General features: G+C 46.5%; 11 protein-coding genes across 12 annotated transcripts, besides 6 other annotated features; 6 read left to right on the top strand and 5 right to left on the bottom strand.

Annotated features, from left to right (window-relative positions):
- Nucleotides 1–530: 530 nt before the first annotated feature.
- Nucleotides 531–559: a sequence feature (AT_rich).
- Nucleotides 560–563: 4 nt separating this feature from the next.
- Nucleotides 564–2,393, bottom strand: TSTA_019520 (DNA primase large subunit). Its single transcript, XM_002484079.1, has 3 exons — nt 2,127–2,393; nt 1,521–2,071; nt 564–1,466 (listed from the first exon to the last, which is right to left on the bottom strand). The coding sequence occupies exons 1-3, from the start codon at nt 2,314–2,316 to the stop codon at nt 702–704; spliced, it is 1,506 nt and encodes a 501-aa protein (XP_002484124.1). The 5' UTR covers nt 2,317–2,393; the 3' UTR covers nt 564–701.
- A 610-nt stretch (nt 2,394–3,003) lies between these two features.
- Nucleotides 3,004–3,984, top strand: TSTA_019510 (adenylate kinase 2; the record flags this gene model as incomplete). Its single annotated transcript, XM_002484078.1, has 2 exons — nt 3,004–3,324; nt 3,380–3,984. Exons 1-2 carry the CDS (start codon nt 3,150–3,152, stop codon nt 3,982–3,984), a joined length of 780 nt encoding a protein of 259 aa, XP_002484123.1. The 5' UTR covers nt 3,004–3,149.
- Nucleotides 3,985–4,167: 183 nt separating this feature from the next.
- TSTA_019500 (staphylococcal nuclease domain protein, putative) lies at nt 4,168–5,510 on the bottom strand (the record flags this gene model as incomplete). The annotated part of the gene is made up of 2 exons (XM_002484077.1): nt 4,168–4,763; nt 4,830–5,510. The coding sequence occupies 2 exons, from the start codon at nt 5,508–5,510 to the stop codon at nt 4,227–4,229; spliced, it is 1,218 nt and encodes a 405-aa protein (XP_002484122.1). The 3' UTR covers nt 4,168–4,226.
- Nucleotides 5,511–5,541: 31 nt separating this feature from the next.
- Nucleotides 5,542–7,119, bottom strand: TSTA_019490 (peroxisomal carrier protein, putative). The gene is made up of 4 exons (XM_002484076.1): nt 6,802–7,119; nt 6,193–6,740; nt 5,896–6,133; nt 5,542–5,825 (listed from the first exon to the last, which is right to left on the bottom strand). The coding sequence occupies exons 1-4, from the start codon at nt 6,903–6,905 to the stop codon at nt 5,702–5,704; spliced, it is 1,014 nt and encodes a 337-aa protein (XP_002484121.1). The 5' UTR covers nt 6,906–7,119; the 3' UTR covers nt 5,542–5,701.
- A 1,382-nt stretch (nt 7,120–8,501) lies between these two features.
- On the top strand, nt 8,502–9,608 carry TSTA_019480 (acetyl xylan esterase (Axe1), putative; the record flags this gene model as incomplete). The annotated part of the gene is made up of 2 exons (XM_002484075.1): nt 8,502–9,026; nt 9,098–9,608. 2 exons carry the CDS (start codon nt 8,502–8,504, stop codon nt 9,491–9,493), a joined length of 921 nt encoding a protein of 306 aa, XP_002484120.1. The 3' UTR covers nt 9,494–9,608.
- Nucleotides 9,278–9,382: a microsatellite.
- Nucleotides 9,609–10,077: 469 nt separating the features above from the next.
- Nucleotides 10,078–12,835, top strand: TSTA_019470 (calpain-like protease PalBory; the record flags this gene model as incomplete). The annotated part of the gene is made up of 4 exons (XM_002484074.1): nt 10,078–10,131; nt 10,188–10,558; nt 10,622–10,847; nt 10,911–12,835. 4 exons carry the CDS (start codon nt 10,078–10,080, stop codon nt 12,798–12,800), a joined length of 2,541 nt encoding a protein of 846 aa, XP_002484119.1. The 3' UTR covers nt 12,801–12,835.
- Nucleotides 12,836–13,001: 166 nt separating this feature from the next.
- Nucleotides 13,002–14,427, top strand: TSTA_019460 (uncharacterized protein; the record flags this gene model as incomplete). The annotated part of the gene is made up of 4 exons (XM_002484073.1): nt 13,002–13,104; nt 13,203–13,303; nt 13,371–13,498; nt 13,566–14,427. 4 exons carry the CDS (start codon nt 13,002–13,004, stop codon nt 14,425–14,427), a joined length of 1,194 nt encoding a protein of 397 aa, XP_002484118.1.
- Nucleotides 14,218–14,251: a microsatellite.
- A 707-nt stretch (nt 14,428–15,134) lies between the features above and the next one.
- Nucleotides 15,135–15,159: a sequence feature (AT_rich).
- A 333-nt stretch (nt 15,160–15,492) lies between these two features.
- Nucleotides 15,493–15,551: a sequence feature (T-rich).
- A 46-nt stretch (nt 15,552–15,597) lies between these two features.
- Nucleotides 15,598–17,088, top strand: TSTA_019450 (epimerase/dehydratase family protein, putative; the record flags this gene model as incomplete). Its single annotated transcript, XM_002484072.1, has 3 exons — nt 15,598–15,640; nt 15,710–15,871; nt 15,928–17,088. 3 exons carry the CDS (start codon nt 15,598–15,600, stop codon nt 16,836–16,838), a joined length of 1,116 nt encoding a protein of 371 aa, XP_002484117.1. The 3' UTR covers nt 16,839–17,088.
- Nucleotides 17,089–17,356: 268 nt separating this feature from the next.
- Nucleotides 17,357–17,406: a microsatellite.
- On the bottom strand, nt 17,407–20,374 carry TSTA_019440 (topoisomerase I; the record flags this gene model as incomplete). The annotated part of the gene is made up of 5 exons (XM_002484071.1): nt 17,407–17,683; nt 17,741–18,190; nt 18,245–18,484; nt 18,537–20,081; nt 20,150–20,374. 5 exons carry the CDS (start codon nt 20,372–20,374, stop codon nt 17,549–17,551), a joined length of 2,595 nt encoding a protein of 864 aa, XP_002484116.1. The 3' UTR covers nt 17,407–17,548.
- A 444-nt stretch (nt 20,375–20,818) lies between these two features.
- TSTA_019430 (ATP synthase gamma chain, mitochondrial precursor, putative) lies at nt 20,819–22,387 on the top strand. Of its 2 annotated transcripts, none has more exons than XM_002484069.1 (5): nt 20,819–20,987; nt 21,131–21,708; nt 21,768–21,880; nt 21,939–21,994; nt 22,054–22,387. In XM_002484069.1, exons 1-5 carry the CDS (start codon nt 20,932–20,934, stop codon nt 22,145–22,147), a joined length of 897 nt encoding a protein of 298 aa, XP_002484114.1. In that variant the 5' UTR covers nt 20,819–20,931; the 3' UTR covers nt 22,148–22,387. The 2 variants fall into 2 exon arrangements, with proteins under 2 accessions (XP_002484114.1, XP_002484115.1); XM_002484070.1 differs by having other exon boundaries at nt 21,128–21,708.
- Nucleotides 22,388–22,484: 97 nt separating this feature from the next.
- TSTA_019420 (F-box domain protein) lies at nt 22,485–23,993 on the bottom strand (the record flags this gene model as incomplete). Its single annotated transcript, XM_002484068.1, has 2 exons — nt 22,485–22,776; nt 22,804–23,993. 2 exons carry the CDS (start codon nt 23,991–23,993, stop codon nt 22,485–22,487), a joined length of 1,482 nt encoding a protein of 493 aa, XP_002484113.1.
- Nucleotides 23,994–24,106: the final 113 nt, after the last annotated feature.

The raw sequence follows: 24,106 nt of genomic DNA, 5'->3' as shown, positions 1-24,106 counted from the left end.
GGGAGCGGAGCAACAAACAACCAGAAATCGTTCAAGGACAGGGAGGAATTGAGAGTCAACAGAAAGGAAAAGCAGTGCCTAGGAGCACTTAAAAGCTATGAGATATAAACTTGAATGTAACTTCTCAAAGCATAACCGATGCCTAGGATAGGCAACGCCGTAGCGGTTTGATATGTAGAGGGTGCTTCGATCAACCGGAGGGGCGTGGGCTCATGTTGTGGGCGCTCCATGAAGCCAGGTTGCAGCATTTATGGTTACTATGGTCTCCCGCAGCGTCCAGTCTCCACCATAAATGAGCTCCGGCAGTTTTTTTCTTCGTTCCTCTTTCCTTCTTTTCAAAAACATCGCCGACAACAACAATTCACATTACTGTCGACAGCCTCGTGTACATTTTATTTGCGAGGCTGTTTTCGCGTCGAGCGTAGACGAAAACATAACCCATGGCTGGGCACCTGGCTTGGAAAGGTCGTTCCGATCCTTTTTGATGAATTGGGAATCAGCAGAGGTTACATCTCATGTAACAGACATTCATTATTTGAAAAAAAAAAAAAATTTTTTTGTTTATACGTCAAGAATAGTCACATTATCTCGTTACCAGAATCAAGAATTGAATATACATCCTTCAGTTCTTACAAATAGAGTCCTGCCCGTCGAATCCATTACGCCCTGTTTTCATGCAGTTATATACGAAGGTTGGTTGATCAAGCGGTCTCCTTAGACGGCTTCCCCGAAGTCTTCAAAAGATAACTCCGCTTGAAATACGTGTTCGGATGAACAATGGTATCCAAGTCGGCTTGATTCCACGAGCCATCCTCTTTCACTCGTTTGATGTCGGCCTTGTGTGTCCATTCGAATACTCGGTTGCAAGCGATATGATATCTCTGTTTCTCAACGTCTTCCCGCACGCCGCGTAAGAGGTCTTTATCGTGGACGCCGGTTGATTGAAGCAAAGCAGTAAGATTGTCAACAGAGAAATGTCGGTATGGGCATCCATGAGTTTGACCAGTGCTCGGGGCACTCTCTGAAAGAATCTTTTGACACGAGTATGGCGGATAACCTCGACCACGGCGATTGGCGTCACCTCCAACATCCCCATAAACGTGACGAATATTGTATTTATACTTGGAGTTGAACTCATCATCGGAAAACCCCTTGAAGGACTGACGCCAGAATAGTATGCACTCATCAAGGCTTAGGCCAATCCCCTTGAGAAAGAGGGAGTATTGCAGACGACCAAAGTGTTTCAAATGGTTATTCTTCCGTAGGGTCATGTGCAGGCTTCGCATACATAGCGGGAAGTGTTGCGATAGAGGATCGATAGATGCTGCGGTGATGGGCGCGCCATCGACGACACCTTCACCTTCGGAGTAAACAGACTCGGCGCTTCCGAAGTTCTTGGACAGATGATTAAGAATTGGGGTTAGACGGTCGTCCTCGTCCAGCCGAGGCAATGCACGGCTTGTCAACTAGATCCTTTTTTTAGCCTTGAAGCGAGTGTTAGTATCGAAATCGGCACTTACCTCCATCGCCTTCTCTAATCGTGCAGTGAAATCTGCGACAATCATACTTAGTTGTTCCCTTTGAGGAACGTATGCCTTGCCTTTTCGAATAAACACCGCTCGACGTTCAATTAATTCAGGCACCTTTTCCCAATCAACCTTGAACCAAGATTCATCGTCTGCGCGTCGTAAACCAGGCGTAGAAGTAACCAATTGCTCGGCAAGTTCGGATTTTTCCTCATCGCTCACAGGCTCCCAGTTGAGATTGAGACTCTCAATAAACGCGCGCCTCTCCTTGCTGTCGTCTTTCTGGAAGCGAAATTTAAACAACATTGTCTCCGCGCGGACAAATCGGTGACGCAATTCTTCGGTTGCGGAAAATGCGAGACGTAGAATGAAGTGCGAATAATGATCCTTTTGTCGCTCATTCTTTAGTTGTTGGTTAACCACGCCACCGGACGCTGATGAATTTGATGATAAGTTAAGGTATTTCTTCAAAACCGGTGCGATATGTGCTTCTGTCTCTTGTGGAGATTTATTGCGATAGGAACAAGCTTCGATTTCCGCCAGGACTGGTGAATCAATGGTTAACCAGAGTAATCTCCTCGTATCGACTGGCTACCTTACCTTTCAATCTGTCTATTGCCCACTGCTCAAACTCCTCCAGCGTGATCTCTGCCGTTGGAGGCACATCGTAAAAGTTGAGACGGTGGGGGTAGTCCTGTTGCTTGAAAGAGGGTGCCGCGAACTGCTTCTTTTTGTGGTCGAGAACAGCCCTCCGTTTAGGGTCAATTCTGTGGAAGTCCTGTCGCATCATTGTGTATGTCGCAAGAGGGAATCAGTAGACATGAAGTCTGATAGATGGCACGATTGTCTAGTAGTCTAGTTGTATACAATTAAACACGCGACAACGACGCGTCTTCGCCAGAATGGGTAGTATTATAATAGTAGCCAATCAGAGACTGCCCTGCAGTAACGCGCTAGCCCGTGTAGATCACATGATCAAGTAAGACTAACCCATATTTAGAGTGTGGTATAAGTTATTCCCCAGGTTGAGCGCCGTATCTTTTCCAGGTTGCCTTTCCACCAGGCAACTTGACTAATCTAGGAACTATTGTGGATGTTCCTTTGAGATTGGAGTATCTTATGCCTGCTGGAAGTGATTTTGATATAAGCTAGCCTCTTTGTTTCCCATTAAGGTGCTTGGTGGACGAGCTGCAAAACGGCTTTGAAATCACTGGATTTGAGAGGGCACAACACTTGGCAAAGGAAGCGAAAGAAAAATACCTTGATAATGAAGACATACAACCATTACACTGGTAAATCTAGGGTGAAAGATAGTTTAGAAATTTCATACTATTGAAATATTCAATGACTTTTTTTAGTAAGAATTATTACAATAAGAATTTAGATTCTTTGACTCAATCGACTAGTTATGGAAGCTAGTCCATCTATGAGAATCTTCGGGTCTGAGATAACGTTGTCCGAGGATTTCGCATGTGCCAACTAACCGCTTATTTGATAACAGCAGCCAAACCTCGGAGTAATCGCATACTGAGACTCGTTTGTCGGCGACTGTCTGTCATTCTGTCATCGAATTGGCCCAAACCGCACATCTCTATAGCAATCAACACATACTTAGAGACTCCCATGACAACGTCGGCCACAAAGCGGCTCAAAAAGGCCGCTCGGATCATCCTCATCGGAGCTCCTGGTGTTGGGAAAGGCACACAAACAGAGAGATTACTTGCGCGATTCCCACAGTTGGCGGCAATAAGTTCGGGGGATTTATTACGAGAGAATGTTCGCAAGAAGACTGCTCTAGGTGAGTGCAATGTCATACGATTTGGACCGATGCTAACAGCACTCGTACATGGTAGGCCTTCAAGCCGAAGCGCTCATACAAGCTGGGAATCTTGTCCCTGATACTGTCATGCTCGATCTTATATCCGCAGAATTAGTTACGAAAGGCTGGCTGCGGCCCTCTGAACCTACAACAACACAATCCTCTTCTGCGTCTCCCCCGACGATATCATCTTCATCTCATAGTCAATATAATCGGCCACCATCAATAGCACCCTCCGCCTCCTTCATCCTAGACGGTTTCCCTCGAACCGCCGTCCAAGCCATAAGCCTCGACCGAATCCTCCCCATAAACTTTGTCGTGCACCTCTTCACACCTCCATCGGTCATAATCTCACGAATAACAAAACGCTGGGTCCACGCACCCTCGGGACGAGTCTACAATACAGATTTCAACCCACCCAAAATCGCGGGCAAGGATGATATTACAGGTGAACCCTTAACGCAAAGGGCGGATGATTCAATAGATACATGGAAGCAGCGCTTGAGGAAATTCGAGGATTCTAGTAAAGCGCTTATTGAGCATTATGAGAGGCAGGGTTCGTTATGGAGAGTAGAGGGCAATTCGAGTGATGAGATTAGTCCAAAATTGTTTGCAGAGATTGAGAGGAGGTTCGCTTAATCAGGTCAACTTAATTTGGAAAATTGGCGAAATTGGCCCTGTGTATGTGGAATTGTAAATATGTACCCATGTGCCTATTTGAACTGCGATATACGATGATTCAGGATAACCATATGGAATGAGTGCTCTTATGTCAACACGGTTCTTAAATATACGACGAAGATAAACGAGAATTATCATTCCAGATTTACATTACTCTAGCGTAATCATTCAGGTTATAAGCCAGACATCAAGGGTATATGTTATTTACCATCCTTCTTGGACCCAAACGGCCAAATCCTCCCAACCAGCAAAGATATAAACCCCGACGGTCTCTTCTCTACTGGAGAAGATGACTCTACCGACGATGTTTCCAGCTTTCCCATTCTCGTCTTATACGCCCTCGGACTCTCAAAATCCACTCCACCCTGTCTCCAAAAATCCTTCCATAACCCTAACTTTCGACTCTTGGCCAATCTCTCGGCTTCACGATACTTGCGCTCGTTTTCGGTACCGCCAAACTCGACTCCGGATTTGGCTTCGTATACTGTTGCCAATCCGCGACGCAACATCTCATACGAAACGTCCCGTCGTCGAAGGGGAGGGATATCTAGCCACCGGCGTACGTAGACTGTTGCGATGACGCGTTTGTACTGATCGGGTCGATGTACATACGCGCGTACACGTCGGTTGATGAGATAAGATGTAAGCCACATGTGTGCTTCGTGAGAATATGGTTGGGCTGGACGGCCGAAATGAGCGAGTTCTGGCGCATCGATGCCTGCAAGACGTATGTGAACCTATCCCAGAAAGATTCAGTATTACAATTCAAACAATGTCATGAACTTCCCAACCTAAGAACGTACAGTTCGATCTTTCAACTCCTTCTTAGCCGTCGGCACCTTCATCCATGGCAACCAACCCCATCCCACCAACCGACCCCCAGGGGTATGATACATTCTAAAATTATCGCCATCTCCAACACTCGTAACGCGGCCCAGAAGCGATCTTTGGCGGAAATAAGAAGACGTGATATCAGTAGCTTCGGGAAAGCGACGCAGGTACCGACGCTGAACGTAAACAACAAACAATATACCGCCTGTCAAGAGGGCAGTCGGAATTAGGTTTTGAGGTTCTTTGAATTGACTCCAGTCAAAGGCATTGAGACTTGAATTCCAATCTGTAGTCGATTTCGAGGAGGAAGAAGAGTGCGATATCAACAACGGGGGAATGAACGATTGTTTTTGTTCTTCTTGTTTGTGGTCGGAGGATGAATGATGGTGAGAGTCATTGGAGTTCTTATCCTCTGGATCTGAAGTGGACCCAGATGCCCCAAATGGCCACCATCCCATTCCAGGGTTCAGGCTACAGGGCTGTTGACTGGTAATATGAAGATATGGATAAAGCCATGGTAAAGTTGTTGTTGCAATGGACGACCAGCGGAGAAACCAGTTAGACTCTGCCGCAATCTTGGCAACGGGTTTGGGGGTTAGGGTTGCGGTCCGCCGGCCTTGATATTTACACCCTCGGTTAATGTAGTATTTCATGTCCCTGATCTGTTCGAATCCTGTCCAATATCTCTGATACAACAAACCTCTATTCTATTAACACGTTATCTACATCCAATCCAAGAAGAAAGAAACAGCGTGTCCCAGCTCATATGGCGGCAGCCCAAAATTTGCATATAAACTCTACAGAAGTATGAATGAGAAAAACAAAACACCCCGAAGTAGATAAATCATTTAAGCGTAACTGGAAGGTTCGTCTTAGCGGTCGCGGCGGCTCTTTCTGCGTACCTCTTCAATTTCTCTTCCTTGAACTTGCGAAGATAGGCGAAGAGTAGAATGAACGCAAGCTCCATTCTATATAGATTGTGTTAGCATTCGGCGGGGACAAGAATAACACACACAAAAAGTTGGTGAACCAGCTTACCGTTCTTTGGTCATCATGAGCAATCCTTGAACAAGAAGACCCTTCACAATCTGAGGACCGATGCCCTTGAACAAACTTAATGTTCCCTCGTGTTCAATGATATATTGCATCACTTCGATAAAGCCCTTAAATGGCTTTCCTTGACGACTTGGTGGAGGCTTCGATTGTAGACCAACCTTAGCGACAATCAATGGCTGCGTAGCCAGAGTTGCCAATGCCTTCGACATTGCTCCGAGCACTGAATGTTTTATTAGAGTTGCCGGATCATCACAAGACGGGGATAGATTTAGAACTCACCGAATGCTTCCCATGGACGCAGATTATTCTTGCCCGGGAACAAAACTTCCTTGAGTCTTTGGTATGCGCCGTACGTGATCGCAGGATTAACGACCAGAACCAAACTGGCTTTCAAACCTCTCCACAAACCAGTCCAGCCATCCTCACCATCAACAACCTCGCGAGCAGTTTCAAGTAGTCCCTTCTTGTCATCCTTTGATTGCGTCTGTTGGCGAGTCGTCACAACGGATACGGGGATGGTGAATATCTGTGCAATGGCGCCAGCTACTGCACCGAGCGAAAGCTCAACAGCTGTTCCGGGGGTATTCGACCCGCGACCCGAAGCGATATATAAAGCACGAACAACGGAGTACCAGTAAAAGTATGCAAAGTTGGTGGATGCGACTCCGATAAGGGCACCATTGATACCGTTGTATAGACCCGTCAGTCCCTCATCTTGAAAGATTTTGTTGATCGCGTCTAGCGTAGATTCATAGTGGGGTGTGGCCTCAGTGTTGCTGCTCGTGTCTTTCCGACTCTTGACTTGAACCTGAATCTTGGTTTTAACACTAGATTGCACTATTTGTTAGATACTGGGAAGGTAGAGGATCAATCGTGAGTATCGCTCACATATCAAGCGGATATACTAGGGCATTGGCGAGCACAGCGCCAGTTGCACCTGCGACAGCACTTCCCCATGGGGAGAGGCGTGCTGGTTTGGACTGTCCAGTCATGGAGGATATAAATATAGAAAGACGTAAAGATGAGTCTTTATTATCAACAATATAGAGAGGTACTCTGCATGAGGCGAAGAGCGGCGGTCTTCAAACGGTGACCACGACCGAACAGACAAAGAACAACAAGATCAGACTCGAGGGTTCAATCCGTAACTCGTAGCGGACCTTGCCAGAAGAAGGTAGGGAAGGGTAATAAGACCCCGGGGTCCATTGCATAGACATCAAAAGGCAATGAACAAATAAATTAATAGCCGGGGACGCTGAGTGATGGAAATTGACCGAGAGAGCCGAGGCAAAGCTCCCAGACTGCCGTTTGCCGTTCCGCTTGTGCAGGGCTTCCGCGCTATTCCTGTTTCAGAAGCTTCTTATCGATAAGGTATTTTGCTCTTACGCATCTCAGTTTCTTTTTGTTGTCGATAATAACACCCATATTCTCTTCCCTTCATGGAGAAGCTGCAATGTGTTCAGGGCATATGCGATGCACGCCGAATTGCTGCTTGTGGCGCTCAGTTGATTCTGACTGGGCTCATCAATGTTAGTGCTTGGGAAATATACATGTACTGACTCCAGCCAGATATATTCTTTTCTCGGATTCTTCTCTGTTCGTGGCAGTTCAACAGGAACCATTGCAGGATCGACGTGAGCTGCTATTGTATCCTAAAGGTATACGTGTAGCGGACTACATGCTTCACGCGTGGCTGATTTCCGTCATTCAGCCGGACCGTGTTTGGGCCTCGATTCAGTTTGGAAGTCCAAACAACCTGACCGTACTGAAATTCGCTTCTAACCTAGTTCTCAGAATCCGTATCAACATCCTTCTCAGGGTTCTCGTACTTGGAAAAGACGTACAACAAACTTGTTTACACTCACGTTTTCGGGATGCGTAGAGACTATATTCAATTGACGTTCGATTGATGTCAGCTTCTATTGCAGTAATTCCTCAATTATCTCCGCTCGTGTGTTCTTTCATCCACGAAACGTTCTCTTCTTTAGCCTGAGCTCGAGGTAGCACACTTAACAGAAAATCGATATAGGGCCCCCGCTACCTGAAACAAGACATTCTGTGCGGAATGTCGGGCGGTGTACTCCAGCCACAATGACCCTTTTACAGGTATCGCCAAATGCAAGCATTCATTTATCCGGGCCAAATTGATGCACCAGCTTCTGTTTATCCTAGTCAGACCCGACTTCCACTACCGGCATGAAAAAATGCGGGGAGATCGACAGGGCAGGGTGATGTTTATATTTGTCTCGTTTGTCATTCTTCAACGTTTCTTTCGGAAGCCGACAGCTTATTGCTATCATACGCTGCGGCTAAATCCGTTTTACTCAGATATGATCTAGATGTCCTATAATATGGACCGATACGGACTTGTTTTCGGGCCAAAGGAGGGACCTCGAGTGATTTGTCTTGTCGAATATATCTACAGTTGCATGATGATGTTTCAATTCACCTTGGTTTTATCCGGGAAGGGGGCAGCGCTGTTTCATATATGAATGGGCTCACCCACTGTTTCCACGAGGCTGTTTCTACTTACACCGAATAGCAAAGCCCTTGGAAACGAACTTCTTCTTCATCATCTACCATTTACCATGCTTTCTCAAAGTCTGGCACTCTCCATATTGGTTGGAGGGGCGTTCTCCATCCCCGTGGAGAATCGCGCAAACTGCCCTAACATCCATGTATTCGGTGCCCGAGAAACAACCGTTTCTCCTGGTTACGGTTCCTCCATCACGGTCGTAAACGATGTTTTGAACAACTACCCAGGCTCTACCGCAGAAGCCATCAGTTACCCTGCATGTGGTGGCCAGTCTTCATGCGGCGGTATAAGTTATTCAAGCTCCGTTGCTCAAGGCATTGCAGCCGTCGCATCTGCTGTGAATTCTTTCAATTCACAGTGCCCAAGTAGTGAGATTGTATTGGTCGGATACTCCCAAGGCGCAGAGATTATGGACGTTGCTCTTTGCGGTGGTGGAGATCCCAACCAGGGGTATTCCAATACAGCAGTTCAATTGTCGGCATCTGCTGTGTCCATGGTTAAAGCGGCGATTTTTATGGGTGACCCTTTATTCAGAGCAGGTTTGCCATATGAGGTTGGAACCTGTGCTGCCGGCGGTGTAAGGAGAATCCCTCTAGTTCCTTTCACTTAACGTGATTCTATGGAAACATGACTAATTTCATCCTTTAGTTTGATGAAAGACCTGCGGGCTTTAGCTGTCCTTCAGCTGGTCTGATACAGTCTTACTGCGATTCCTCGGATCCCTATTGCTGTAACGGTAATAACGCAGCAACCCATCAAGGATATGGCGCAGAATACGGAAATCAGGCCTTTGCTTTTATTAAGAGCAAGCTTTCTGGTTCCTCCACCGGTGGTAGTGGCGGTAGCGGAGGCAGTGGTGGCAGTGGTGGCAGTGGTGGTAGTGGTGGTAGTGGTGGTAGTGGTGGTAGTGGTGGTAGTGGTGGTAGTAGTGGTACAGTTGCCCAATGGGGACAGTGTGGTGGACAGGGTTGGACAGGTCCAACACAGTGTGTGAGCCCATACACATGTACTGCGATCAACTCCTATTACTCGCAATGTCTATAATCTCATCCATGCCATGGGTGAATCTGCATGTGGTCGTTCCTGTAGGTCTCGCGTCTGCAGCTCCTCGAGAATGTCTTTTATGTGAATGAATCTTTGCACTCGACTCATACTGTCCGCGGGCCGTTTAGTGATATTCGTAGTATCAGAGTATGTGTCATGCGCCTCTTGTATGTCAAATAATTCATCCCATTTGCAAAGTGCCTTAAATATTCGGACAAGGTTTGGAATATTCCCGGAAACAGTCATCTCAGAAGACAGCAGCAGCGTAGTAGACATTCCTTACAACAGTCAAAATGGCCGTAAGCAACGATTGATCTCACTAGGTGCTTGACTGAGTCTTGATGGAGATGCTGAGGGGGGATTCCGGAGAAATAACCCCCTCGATTAGTCATCCTGCTTATCGATAAGCTGCCTGACGACTGTAGATATTCTTTGTGCCTCTCTTTCTCCCCATTTCATCTCGCAACCGCACTTCAAAGCTACAACCAGCTCTTTTCTCAATAGTAATAGTCACTATTTGCATCTCTGGATGGTCGGCAGCTACGAAGTACGTTGAGGTGGATGTGGTCGTTGCATGCATTACCATGTCAGAGTCCACCGATAAGCGCACGTCAAACATTCACCTAGACAGAGCTATAGTATTCTTTTCTCGGTTCTTCCGCTATCAAATGCGCACTAACTATTTTATTTGCAGAAATATGAACGTCAAGTATCCGACGCTGGATCTCAATCCCAGGCACTGGAAGCAGCAATTGCAGCAGCCGATAATTACATGCGTGCGCTGAAATTAGCGGACACGCCTCGGGAAAAGCAATGGCTGGACTCAAAATGCAAAGATTGGCTTTGCCGAGCAGAGAATATCAAATTAGACAAAGCATGGAAACCATCCAGCTCACAGGTTGAAAATTCCTTGCTGAAGGAGCCAGTCTCTAAGCGTACACTTTCGACGAGAGAGGAAATCATCCTCTTGGAGAGCGCTAAACTCAATGGATTCATATTTCCACCTTGGAAAGACGACCCCAGCCCACATGAGTTTGAATTGGTTGGTGAGGAAGGGCAATTTGAGTGAGTCGTAACTGTAGGCATTCTGTCAGCGAAGGAATACCGTTGATTGACCGCTTCGGATAGGGATAAGACTCTGAGGCTTTCTATACTCCAGAAAGAGGTTTTCAGTGGCTGGAAACGCCCTGCTGAGCTCATCAAAGAGCGTGGTCTCGGCAGTCTTACTTCTGACGAACCCAAACGTGTCGGAACAAAGGTTGTAATGGACCTTGTGCAGGATATCACCACAGACTGCTCTGTAATCGCAAGCATTTGCGCGGTGACTGCTCGATTTGAGCGGGGTTATAACTGCGTACGTCATTTATCCATGTCGATACTGTATAGAACTAACGAAATCTGGATATAGCTATTTCAGAATCGAATATTCCCGTTTGATTATAATCAAGGGATACCACGGAAGTCGATATCCGGAAAGTACATATTCCGACTTTATTTCAACGGCTGCTACAGAAAAGTGGTCATTGACGACCGACTTCCTTCATCCAAGACATCACGCTCTCTGTTTGCAATTGACCGAAATGCGCCGAAATCCTTTTGGCCCGCTTTGATTGAGAAAGCATATCTGAAGCTTCGTGGCGGTTACGACTTTCCCGGTAGCAACTCAGGGACAGATTTATGGGTACTCACCGGTTGGATTCCGGAGCAGATATTTCTCCATCACGAAGATGTAGCACCCGATCAGCTGTGGAGACGTATACGAGGCGCCTTTCAGTATGGTGATGTCGTTCTGACCCTTGGGACGGGTGAACTCAATTCTCGTGAAGAGCGGCTTCAGGGGCTCATTGGCCGACATGACTATGCCGTCCTTGACCTAACCGAACGTGATGGATATCGTCAGATGCTCATCAAAAATCCATGGGCAGATTCCAGCGCTAGGACTCCTCATAGTTATAGTCGCCCTTCTGCACAAAATGAAGTGGATACAACATCCAATACTCTCCTGCCTGGATGCTTTTGGATGGATTACGATCAGATCTTCCAGAATTTCGACAATATGTACCTAAACTGGAACCCGGGTCTTTTTACTACTAGGCACGATATTCATTTTACGTGGGACTTGTCAAAGGCTCGATTTAGCTCTGCATGCTTTGCGAATAGTCCGCAGTTTTCGATCTCAACAGTGGCAGGAGGCCCAGTCTGGTTGCTTCTTAGCAAGCATTTTCGTACCACGAATGCAACAAGCCCGAGTGTTGAGTCGGGGTTTATCAGTATCTACGTTTCGAAAAAGGGAGGGCAACGAATTTTCGTCAGTGACGATGCATTCTATCGCGGGCCGTTTGTGGACTCTCCCAACACGTTGGCGAAGATTGACATGGAAGCAAATTCGACATATACGGTTGTTGTGGCTGAACAGTCATTGCCGTTGGTTGCTCAAAATTTCACACTTTCTGCGCTATCAAGGGATGAAATTATGCTCAAACCGGCCGAAGACAAGTTTCTGCATACCTACCAAATGGGAAGTGAATGGAGTCCTATTACTGCAGGGGGAAATACGGAGTCACCACGATACCCGTCCAACCCGCAACATGTTCTGCAAGTATCAGACACAGCGGATGTTCTAATACTTCTGGAGACACCGAAGCCAGATCTGGCCGTTCACTCGAAGCTGTTTTGGTCAGATGGCAAACGCGTCTCGACAGTGAGAAAGCGTGACATTGTTACGGACAGCGGCCACTATCGCCCCGGTTGCGTGGTTGCTGAGACCGAACAATTACGGCCCGGCTCATACACCTTAGTTTGCTCAACATTCCTTCCTGATCAGGTCGCAAAGTTCAATATCTGGGTATTTTCCACCACGAAATGCCACGTCAAGGCCTTGCCGTCCGAAGCGGCAGGTAGACTGGCTGTACTATCCGACGTTGGCATTTTACCTCCGGGTATCGACCGCATCTTCGCCCCATTAAGTGTACCGCGCCTCACGAGACTCAAATTGATTGCACGAAGCCGGAATTCTACCATTGGAACACGCCATATCACTTCATCGCCTATGTTGATGACCGTTGAGCTTGGTCAGGGACCGTACAAAGAGATTCTGGCGTCATCCGAGAACGGTGAATATAGTGATGCAGTCTCCGGGATTAGAGTTCCTGATTTTGATGTATGCCCAGAGTTTGCGGAGAAGAGAGGGATATGGATTGTGATTGAGAGGATTGGAGGACCGGTTGGACAAGTGACAGACTGCGTTGATGTAGAGGCTCTGAGTGAGGAGCGAGTTGAGATTGGAGAATGGATTACAAGTAGCTAGACAAGAGTGTTATGGAAAATACTACAATTTTATTGGTATTGTATTTAACGAATGAGTATCGGTGGATAGGGCTGGTCAATCTGTTCTCCGCACGGTGGAACGTCATGAATCAACCCCACACCAGCTTCCACTGACTTTACCTCAACCTGCTACGTTACTTTCTACAACCCAACGTACTCTCTTCTCCTTTTATACACAGCCATGGCGACTACAATTCCAGACAGCTTGAAATCCGCAGATATCGCGCGTTTCGTCACTCGGGCCGCACAGATCGAGCGCGCAAAACCGGTCATTGCATATTGGTGTTGGTACTTCTCTTTTCTTCGTCCCCCTTCTGGTCGCGAGTGATCCTAGTTTGAAAGCAACAATATTTAAGCTGACACTGTCTGAATTACGATGCAGGTAATTACTGGGTCGTCAACCAGATTATATCCAAGGGCCTTCATACGACAAATGCCGAATCGACGCAGTTCACAACCGATTTGATGGATAAGTTGGAACGAGTACGAATTTATCTCGCCCGCTACAGCTGCGCAAAAAGAAAATACATACTGATGTTTGGAATCCAAGTTTAAAAACGAGAATCCCGATAACGACGCTATAACGGATAATGTTGCTGGTCAGGCTTATGTTGAGCAATTTGGGCTCGAGGTCTTTAATAGAGCTGATAATGCAGTTCGCGCCAACAAGGCTTCCAAGTCAGTTGCCGCATATCCGGGAACGCAAGGATGTACGTATATGCTGACGAATTGCTTATTTTATCAGACAAACCGCCGATACCTTCCTCGCTGCAGCCACTTTCTTTGAATTGTGTCAGATATGGGGTGAAGTCGATCCCGACATTGCATCAAAGATCAAATTCGCAAAATACCACGCTGTTCGAATTGCCAAAGCTATAAAGAATGGGGAGGATCCGAATCTGTCGAATCCCGTCCAAGAAAGCCAGACGCCGGATAGCGAAATCCAGGCGCTGAACCCTGATGATCCTGAAGTTCGAGCTCTTCAGGGTAATACTACGGAACGAGAACGTCAGCCTTCTGTAGAAGAAGTGCCTGACGAAGCGGATCGTGTACAAAGAAGTCTCGCGCAGCAATCGATACTAGATGAATCGCTTCATCCGTCGCGATCATCCTCACTACCGCCACGCCCACCTTCCACAACCGATGCTTTCAAAACAGAAGATCTCTTAGCTGCACCGTCGGCTCTGGAGCTTCCATCAGCTCCTTCAGATCTGACGCTCCCACAGACTCCTTCCGCTCTTCCCGATACGCCAGAAACCTTCACTAACCCGTCTGCTGCCTTTCAATCTTTTCCTCCGCCTGCAGTTGTACAAATGTCCAACGCGGTGGATCCGTCTGAACAGCCGCCGCTGCCTCGAAATATCACTCAACAGCCAGTGATTCCTCCACCACCAGTACCGGCCCCGGCCCGGGCCCCAGCCCCAGCCCCAGTGGTTTCTACTCCGTCAGGACCTCAAACATCGTCATACGATATAACCGCAGATGATCAAGCCATCACACAAGCACAGAAACATGCGCGATGGGCGGTATCGGCACTGAGTTTTGACGATGTGCCCACAGCCATAAAAGAATTGAAGATTGCACTTCGGCATTTGGGGGCTGAATAAACAATCCAGTGATCCTTTGTGGCTTTTTTTTTCTTTTTTTTTCTCCTCTGCCACTAGTTATTACTTATACCATACTGTGTCGTTTTCATTAGTTAGTTAGATACAATCACCGACGTGTCTGTAACAGACTCAAACTGAAACCTCCAATGCGGGCACTGTAAGAACTAAGAGGGGACATGACGGACCACGATAACGATCATCAACTCGGCCTGTAGATACGGAGGAAAAGCACACAAACTCCGGCTTAAAGGAAGTACGTAACGTATTTCAAGCAAGTGATAAGTAAGTATGCCAGTGGAGCAGACGAAAATTGAAGAGAAAATAATGAAGTTTCTTGACTCGAGCGGGTCGTCCCCTTGGTGGTGATCGCTCGTTAATAATGTCCGAGAGAGGAGGGTCAGGGGATTGTTATCATTTTCATTTACGTAGTTTACTACATAGTATTGTATGCTTTATAGCACTTGAACTACTCGAGTTTTTGAATTCGTCTGTAAGGCAGTTGTTTTAGGATTCTTTAGGCTACAGGAATGTGATCCACCAAATATATCGAGAATATATTCAGCTGGTGTGACCGGACAATTACCCCTAACTCCTCCAAAGAGGGGCTTTGTCTGCACAACATTTTCGTCTTTCTAGAATATCCAAATCGAAGACGGAGAGAAGAGACTTAAAAAATGAACTAACAGTCATAGTACATAGCCTCCGGCATATATTTATTATTTATTTATTTTACTACGTATAATAATAATAACATCAACCCGCTCAGACCTTTGCTCCATAGATAGTTTCCTTGCTCGTGTTTTCGATTTCTGCCTTTCGAATCATCTTCTCTCTCCTTTTCCTTCTTCATCAGCTTTTCTTGCTGGGTTGTTTTCTTACCCTGTTTGATCGGGGATTGCTTGTCTACTGCCTTATCACGTACCTTTAGTACCTGAGGTCATCTATTAATTATAGCGCTCCAGTTACTGCCTGATCAACATCGACGCACAACGAACCGTCGTTGCTCGCTTATTATATCCATTTTACTGCCTACAAGCCCGGAAGAAAGGAAAGAAATTTGCAGAGAAAAAAAAAGAACAAGGAATTCAAAAAAGAAAAAGAAAAAGAAAAAAAGAAAAAAGAAACCGTCTCTCTGTTGAACAAGCTTGAAATACTTCGATAGACGTCAACATGGCAACAGATAAGCCTGCAGTGCTGATTATCGGTGGGCTGGGTATGCCGGAGCAGCATCAACAAAGATGTCTTATGAGACGAGGTCAAAAACTAACAGAGATTTTTATAGGGTTCGTCGGCCGTCACCTCGCACTCCATATACACAAAAATAATCTTGCGTCGGAGCTACGGATCGTGGACAAACTGCTACCACAGTTGGCATGGCTGGCCCCGGAGTTTGAGCAGGCATGTTCCAAAGAACAATTCGTACAGGCCGATGCCAGTCGCGAACGTATGCCATCCCTTCCTTTTCGACAGGGATGGAGATAAATCTAACAGAGTCGACAGAGTCATACCCCCGAATCTTCGACCGCGCCGACGGCAAACAGTTCGACTACGTAATCAACTGCGCCGCCGACACACGGCCCTCTCAGCCAGAAGAAGTATACCAACTCCGCAACCATGCCATGTGCATGGGACTCGCCAAGGAGGTCGCCAAACGCAACATCAAAGTCTACGCGCAAGCGTCAACCTCATACATCTACAAAAGCGGCTCTAAGCCGGCCAAGGAAGACGACAAGAAGAAACCATGGCACAATCTCGCAAAATGGCAATTACAGGTTGAAGAAGATTTACCTGGTGTCGAAGGGTTAAATTGGGTTTCGTTGCGGTTACCGCATATATATGGTGAATACGATAGGGGTTATACGGCGGTTGCGATTGCGCTGGCCAGGACGCATCAGTGGCTTCAGACTGGGTTTGATCAATTGGAGAGTAAGGATTTGAAGTTCAATACGTTACATGTCAAGGATGCTGCGTGCGCGTTATGGACGGCGGCGGAATGGCGCGCTGGTGAAAAGGATAATAAAGATGCGCCGCATATCTTCAACGTTGTCGATCATACAGATACAACCCGCGACCAAATCGGAGCCGCGCTCGCAGAAGTCTTTGATCTCAAAGTCACGTTTGCAGGCATGTTAGTGTCCCAATTGGCTCGACTCAAATTAAACGATATCGTCGACGAGATGAATGAAGAAATGCTGCAGGCATGGGCTGATATGTTGGAAGAAAAAGGCATTACGAGACCCGGTCCCATCAGTCCGTTCATTGAAATTGATATGCTTTCCGATAACGATTTGTGTATTGATGGGTCGTTGTTTGAGTCTACTACGGGCTTTCAGCTGGAGTATCCCCGGTTTAGTTCGGATTCTATAAGGGAGGTTATAGCTTCATATGAAAGGATGGGATGGTGGCCTTGATCCGATACGAATCCTTTCTGGGGTTGGATTTTCTTTTGGTTCATTCTTCTTGTTTCTTCTTCGCATATAGTTGCAGTTTGTCATTATCTTTTTCTTTTGACTGCCCATCATTCTATACTGTGCATACCTTGGATATCATCATCACCATCGCACCTTATGTATTATTAATATCATTCACCCTTGTCTTTTCGTTTCTGCCTGTCATTCTTCTCTTGATATACCAGACATCTGGTCGCCTTGCATAGCTTTATCATCTTTATATAAGAGTCTAGTAATATTAGGAGAATTGTTTGTACTCGAAATCAATCTGGTGATCCTCGGCGCCACCATGTATGTATAAGATAATGATATTTGTTCTATATTGGTCTGCTAGATAAGATTTTCAAGTACCTAGCCTAGGTAAATGCCAGTTGAACAATAACCAAACTGGAGAAAATTCTTGAAAAGCGTTCTCCAACACAAAGTCGTAGCTAGTTTTGCAATGGCCTTTATTCGTAGTATTTCTCTCCGGTCCCATCTTTTTTCTTGTTTTTTTTTTTTTCTTTTCTTTCTTCTTTCTTTTTTTTTTGGGCGTATTTTGGTTTCTGGGTTGATATGTTGGTACAGATGCCAGGGGTCAATAGATGAACAAATCATTGGGAGAATACAAAAAGAAAATCGCCACCTCGCAAAACGCAGGGATAAAACCAAAAAAAAAGAAAAATACTCTTCTAAAACTCCCAGTCCTCGTCAACAGACTTGATAGCCCAGTCGAACTTTTCACGGAGAGTCTTGGAGAAGAACTTTTCAATAGGGACGTTGAACTTCTTCGTAAAGACCACCGTCAGACGAGGATCAATGTAGTTCTGTATAAATTATTTAGTGCACGTCAAAATGTTACATCAGGATCGAGGGGTGCTTACAATCTTTGAAGTTCCAAGTGCAACCTCCTTGTTATTCTCCTTGTCCTCAGCCTGAAGGGACATTGTCTCAATCCGCTGTTCGAGTTTGGCGACGTTGTTTTCAAGCTTTTCAATCGTCTGTCCCTTGCCCTCTGCCTCTACTTTGCCGGTCTTGTTCTCCTTTTGGAATTTCTTCTCCATGTCCTTGAGCACTGCAAGTCGTTCATCTAGTTCCTTGGGTTTCATCTCCTTTTCACCTTCAGCGGCTAACTTCTCATTTTCTTTCTCAAATTTCTTGGTGATCTTCTGTTTCTGTTCTTCCACAAGGAATGCCTGGTGCTCTTGAATCCATGCCTGGTCAAGATCATCATCCAATTCGAAATATTTTGCGCCTTTTTTCTTCTTCTGGCTTGGGTCAAGGTCCAACATCATCATCTTAACCCTCCACTTCTGATAGCGAAGGCCTTTGATCTACCAAATGTCAGTAGAGTTTCAAATTTTCTCAATCCGAGCAGACAAACATACCCTGTCGCCAAGTTTCTCCATTTGATTCGCATGCCCTGCAGTGACTGTCCGTTTGTGGTTACAAAGAATTGCAACTCTACGGTTGGCATCGTTGTATTGCTTCACTTTCTCCGCAACTGTGCCCTCCGCCTTCATGTCCTTGAGTAAGGTAGCGAATGTGTAAGAAGCATTGTAAGTACGGAAAACTTTAGCTGTCAGGCCGGGCATGTAATTTGAAAGGTGTTTGTTCAGCGCTGACGTCTGCAAAACGCTCTTAGTATATGGCCATGCCCAAATTCATCTAATAACATACCGTCAATCGGTCAAAAATCTCATCACCCTCTTTCTTTGGTGCTTTCTTGAAAATTTTAAGATTCTTGAATACTTGAGGATCAACCTCGACTTCATCGTAGAATCGAATACTATCTTTACCGAGAAAGTCGAAAATGACCGTGTTGGGTGGTCGCAGTGAGACGTTCTCGTACTTCAAAGAGCAACACCCAACAGTATCCGCCTCATCTTCACCCTTTTCATTTCCAGCACGAAGAGCGAACTTGTCGATTAGATACACCGCTGTTGCGCGCTGTCGATCAGCCATTAGTTCAGATTTGAGACCCACACGATAGTCTTCCCGAATCCTATCAATATGTTTCTTGAGCTCACGAGCTTTTTCGAATTTTTTGTAGTCGCTCTGGCCCTTGATATCGGAATTTGCGGCAAGCATAACATATTTGTAGTTTCCGTTGACATTCTCTTGCCACATAGCAAGCCAAGTACCTTCTTGATCATGCCTAACCTCCTTCCACTTGTGTCCCTCAGGAGGCGGAGGAACCTTTGCTTCCTTGCCGATATTGATCGTAATCTGCTCGGGTTGAACACGTGTTTTGACTTTGCCGGTCTTTGGATGCTCGCCACGACCACGGAAGAGACCTGGAGGTTCAACGCGGAAGTTGCCAACCTTCTGCTTGCGTCCATCCCACATACAATACATGTACGGTGCTTCAGCTGCATCCTTCTCAGCTTTGAGGGCTTTCTTTTCCGCAGCCGACATAGCTTTCTTCTCCAGACGTTTCGCGTCGTAGTACTCAAAGATCGGCTTGAAATCGCACTTGCTGAATTCCTTAATATCAATGGGCTCGCCCTTCTGCGTCTTTGCACCGCCTGTCTTCTTTAAAATAGCTTTGAAATCATCGAAAAAGTTCTTCTGGAAGGTCGGATTCTCGACATTGTGTGTGGAATTTAACATAGAGCCAAAGAAACCGGCAACTTCCTCAGCTTCCGGCTCTAGGACAACAGGAATGCCATCGTATTTCATCTTGACATTTTTGGGCAGAGGCTCATATGGAGGTGGGAAAACAACACCGTTGTGTTCGAGGGTTGTCCATTTGATAGTACCATCGCCTTTGGTTGGATCCTCCCACCAACGATACTCCTCTTCCTCCTCGGCTGCTTCAACGTCTTCTGATTCCTCCTTGACAGGAGTTGCCTTGCCCTTCCCTTTCTTCACTGGCGTCGAAGGTTCTGCTTTGATCTTCTTAGTGCCTACTCCATTTTCGGTCTTTACTCCATTTGCCTTCGGCTTTTTGCCATTAGCGGCTGCTTTTTCTGTCGAAGTTTTTTTTAGTGACGTAGCCTCAGCTTTGCGAATTGCCTTGGCTTCCTGTTCGGCCTTCTTCTCAATATTCGCTTTTTGTTTCTTAAGCTTGCGCTCAATAGGTATATCTGAATCCGACTCCTCGCCAATTGCGGTCTCGGATGCTCTAGGCAGTTTAGCAGCATTCGCTTTTCGGGCTAGAGGAATGTCCTCTTCGGAGTCTGAATCATCCTGCTTTTTGGTCGAAACACGGCGCTTCTTGCTCTGTTGCATTTATTAGCACATGAAACAAACGATCTTTTTTGGCAAGGTAGATGGCAGCTACTGCATACCAAGGGCTTCTCGTCCTCACTGCTTTCCGCCTCTGCGTAGGACTGTTTGCCAGCGCTGACCCGCGCCCTTCTCTTGCCCACGGCGTGCCCATTCACACCATTGGCTGCGTCCTTCATATCTACGTCCTCATTGTCAATGGGCCCGAAGCGGATGGAAACGCCTGGATTCAAACCAGAAGGGCGGCTGGCCTTGAGGAGCGGAGCATCATCGTCCGAGGAACTCATTGTCCGAAGTGAACTCTTGAATCGAAAATGAACCGAGTAGTAAAGGTTGGGTGATGATATGAAAGATGATAGTCGCCCTAGGCGCGGATGACACGCGAACAGGAACTGAGAGTACAATCGGCAAAACGCAATTTTGACGGAAGACGCAGTGGTGGACGAAAGCAAGCTATAACTAGATCAATAAAAGCAAATGAAAGCTAAAGAGAGCGTCAAAAAAAAAGGGACGATGTAGGGCTAGTGATGGCGAAGATAGATAAAAGGAAGAGACGAGAAGAGAAATGAAGTGGCAGTGAAGAAGAAGGAAGTAAGCTGAACCACTCGGAACTGGAAGAACTTCACTTCTTAATTGCGCCTATCCGCACCTTGTGCCTGAGGCTACAATACCGGCAGATCACGTGATGGGGCCAATGGAATGTTGGCTCCGAAGCAGCCCGGGAAGACCTCGTTGACGTTCAACGCCCGCGACCGATCTTTGCTGCGAAGTCTGGCATCAATTGATTCAGCTGCCCCGTCACTGCGGCTCTACTCTCATCATATAAACTCAGTTTTCTCTCACAATGCTCTCTCGCACTGTTCGCCCAGCCTTGAAGGCTGGCAGTACCGTTGTGGCTCGGTAAGTGTTTTTCTTCGGAGGGATCAATCAATTTCTGAATGAGGTCTCGCGGCGCAAAAACTATGACATTACGAAAGAAGACCCTTTTTACGTCGATGGAATTGAGGAAAGAAATGTTATACTCAACTGCTAACAAGTAGCAGCACTGCTCCCACCAATGCCGCCAACTTCGCTACTCTCCGTGAAATCGAGGGCCGTCTCAAGTCCATTCGTAACATCGAGAAAATCACCAACACCATGAAGGTCATTGCTTCCACCCGTTTGACCCGTGCCCAGAAGGCTATGGAGGACTCTCGTGTCTACGGAACCACGTCCAACACCGTTTTCGAGTCTGCCGAGACGAAGCCGGAGGAGGGAGACAAGAAGACCCTTTACATCGTCGCCAGCTCCGACAAAGGTCTCTGCGGTGGTATCCACTCTGGTCTTAGCAAGGCTACTCGCCGCTTGTTGCTAGAGAACCCCAATGCTGATCTCGTCGTCCTCGGAGAGAAGGCCAAGGCCCAGCTCGGTCGTTCCAACGCTCAGAACATCGTTCTCAGCTTCTCTCAGGTCTGCAAGGACATTCCCACCTTCGCCGATGCTCAGGCAATTGCCGATCAGATTGCTCTGCTTCCTACAAACTACGGTAGCATCAAGATCATCCACAACAAGTTCTTGAACGCACAGAGCTACGAGCCTACCACCGTGGATGCTTATTCCGAGGAAGCCATCACCAACTCCCGTGAGTTGCTTTTAATTACTTGCATTTCGCACAAGTTAAACTAACATTCTTTTTAACAGCCAACATCTCCGCTTTCGAGGTTGAGGAGGAAGCTTTGGGCAACCTCCGCGAATATGCTTTGGCTAACAGCTTGTTCTGGGCCATGGCTGAGGGTTTGGCTTGTGAGATTTCTGTAAGTTCGGTCTTTTCGTCCCGTCCATTCGTTCGCAGTTATCTAATGACTTAAATAGGCTCGTCGCAATGCTATGGAGAACGCTTCCAAGAACGCCGGTGAAATGATCCAGAAGTATGTTATAGCGTCTCAAAGTTATGTGAGGTCATCAAACTGACTTAATTCTCTTCTAGATTCCAAATTTTGTACAACCGACAGCGTCAAGCCGCCATTACTGGCGAGTTGGTTGAAATTATTACTGGTGCTGCTGCCAGCGAAGACCAGTAGACACTTCCTACATGATCTTTGTCAAAGCTGATGCCGGATTCAAACTTGTTCATATAAATACCTAGACCTGTTTTAGGCATGTAAAATCACTTTACTTCAGTATTATTAGTCAAGCAACATTTCCTTTGTCTAAAATTTCATACAAGTTCTTCTTAATATAGTTTACTACTAGGCATGCAATCGAGTCCTGGATGAACACCCAGACAGCGGACAAGGACTCGAGTAATTGACATTTAAGATCACCAAATGCGCAGGTTGAACCGCTCGTAGTGAAAGTGTGCATTTCAATAAGAGTGGTATCTAATAATACATGCAGAACGCTTAATCATATAATACATTAGAACTTCATGACCACTAATTGGTTGAGGTCGTTTTCGCCAATGACGAAGCGCTCATCGCCACAGATCTTGCCCGTGTACGAAAGCTGTTGGGAAAATTCTTGAGGTAGGGTCCTGATTCCATGGGGTGTATGGATAGTAAGTAGTAGTAAAGTCTTGTCAAAGCCTGCCTGGACCTTGGATGAAGCGTACGAAATGCAGAAAGATACCTGCGCTTTCTCATCAATACTCTCACAAATAGCACAGTAACATGGCCATGGCTTTGTAACTGTCCAGGGCGCAATCTCCATGCTACAACTCCCACGGTACGGAGGATACCGAGTTTGTACCTCTCGCTGCCATGCAGGACCTTGACCAATGAATGGTATGGTTATGATGCGCGTCCAAGGAGCATATTCTAGAACATTGAAGTCCATATGGGCATTATCCCTTACCTCCGTGATAGAGATGGAATTCGAGTCACTGTCAATGTCCATTCTCATGATTGCTGGGAGCCCCCTTTGCCTCACCGAGTAGAATTCAAGGTCTCGAAAGGCGAAGCTGGCAACTTGCCTTGGGCCGTTGTCTTTTGGTCTTCCTGTCGGATCCTGCGATGGTCTGTAACCAGAGGCTGCGGAAATATCCCAAATAGATAGAGACTCGATGGGTGCATCTTCGTCTGCGGTGTAAAGACTGCGGTTCGGCTGCCAGGTATAGATCGCATAATGACTGCGACTGTGACATGAAAAGAAGCGATCTCTTTCGCCCAAGGGGTGGCCTAGGAACATAATCTTCCATTCATTGCGGAAGACAATGTCCCATCCTCGTCCAACAGCATTGACTTCGAAAGACGTGGCAAAGTGACGATGAACACTATCTTGGTCATTTAACCAATGGAAGGTTTCACTTTCAGCCCACTCAATCACAAGCAATCGATCATGTAGACGCATTCTTCGTATGACTTTATCAATAGTCACGAATGGGACCATGAACTGCTCTTCAGTCTCCACATCTAAGAGCATCAAACACCGTCCACGCTCATCCGGATAAACAACCAACCCTTCGTTATATGTCCAAAATACAGGCTCAAATAACATGTCGATGAAAGATCCAGGATGACTTGAATGACTGTTCCAGTGTGGAACACTGAAATATCCATCTTCACCCGGAGCAGTTCGGGTATCCTGAAAATCGATTGTCTGTACCGAGCGAGGTATTCCATTTGTCAAACGATAATAGCGTTCTGTGACTCTATCGAAAATTAATCGCCATTTTTCTGGGGGGTCGTTGTAGATCGTGTCGTAGGGTATTGGACCTTTGATCTGACCGACGAGCTCCCTCACTTCTTTTGCCAGCGGAAAAGTGACTTTGAGAACTTGGGCAAGACTGACTGGATTCGTAAACGCTCGATACCACGAGGAAGATACGCGACGACAACGGACGAGATCGACAGGTTCCAGGTGCTGGATGATCATCTGGAATATCTCTTGAGGGAGATATGCCATGTCCCCTTTGTAGGTGAGGGCCATGATCCGAAGCTCGTAATTCGGTACATCTAGTCTGAAAGTCGATTGGTATATGAGGATGAAGTCTGAGAAGAGGGTGAAAAATCAATAATGCCCATTTTTTTTTTGGTCAGACG

This window comes from Talaromyces stipitatus, genomic scaffold (genome assembly GCF_000003125.1).
Source record: "Talaromyces stipitatus ATCC 10500 scf_1105507295549 genomic scaffold, whole genome shotgun sequence".
NCBI classification, from domain to species: Eukaryota; Fungi; Ascomycota; class Eurotiomycetes; order Eurotiales; family Trichocomaceae; genus Talaromyces; species Talaromyces stipitatus.
This window is presented reverse-complemented; position numbering and strand designations above follow the sequence as displayed.

Coding starts and splice junctions, on each gene's coding strand:
- TSTA_019520 (XM_002484079.1), bottom strand. CDS start 2,316: ATGATGCGACAGGACTTCCACAGAATTGACCCTAAACGGAGGGCTGTT. Junction 2,072..2,126: donor GGCAATAGACAGATTGAAAG/GTAAGGTAGCCA, acceptor TTGATTCACCAG/TCCTGGCGGAAATCGAAGCT. Junction 1,467..1,520: donor GATTAGAGAAGGCGATGGAG/GTAAGTGCCGAT, acceptor AAAAGGATCTAG/TTGACAAGCCGTGCATTGCC.
- TSTA_019490 (XM_002484076.1), bottom strand. CDS start 6,905: ATGACTGGACAGTCCAAACCAGCACGCCTCTCCCCATGGGGAAGTGCT. Junction 6,134..6,192: donor GCGTCCATGGGAAGCATTCG/GTGAGTTCTAAA, acceptor TAAAACATTCAG/TGCTCGGAGCAATGTCGAAG. Junction 5,826..5,895: donor CTCATGATGACCAAAGAACG/GTAAGCTGGTTC, acceptor CAATCTATATAG/AATGGAGCTTGCGTTCATTC.
- TSTA_019430 (XM_002484070.1), top strand. CDS start 20,932: ATGCTCTCTCGCACTGTTCGCCCAGCCTTGAAGGCTGGCAGTACCGTT. Junction 20,988..21,127: donor GGCAGTACCGTTGTGGCTCG/GTAAGTGTTTTT, acceptor GCTAACAAGTAG/CAGCACTGCTCCCACCAATG. Junction 21,881..21,938: donor GTTTGGCTTGTGAGATTTCT/GTAAGTTCGGTC, acceptor TGACTTAAATAG/GCTCGTCGCAATGCTATGGA.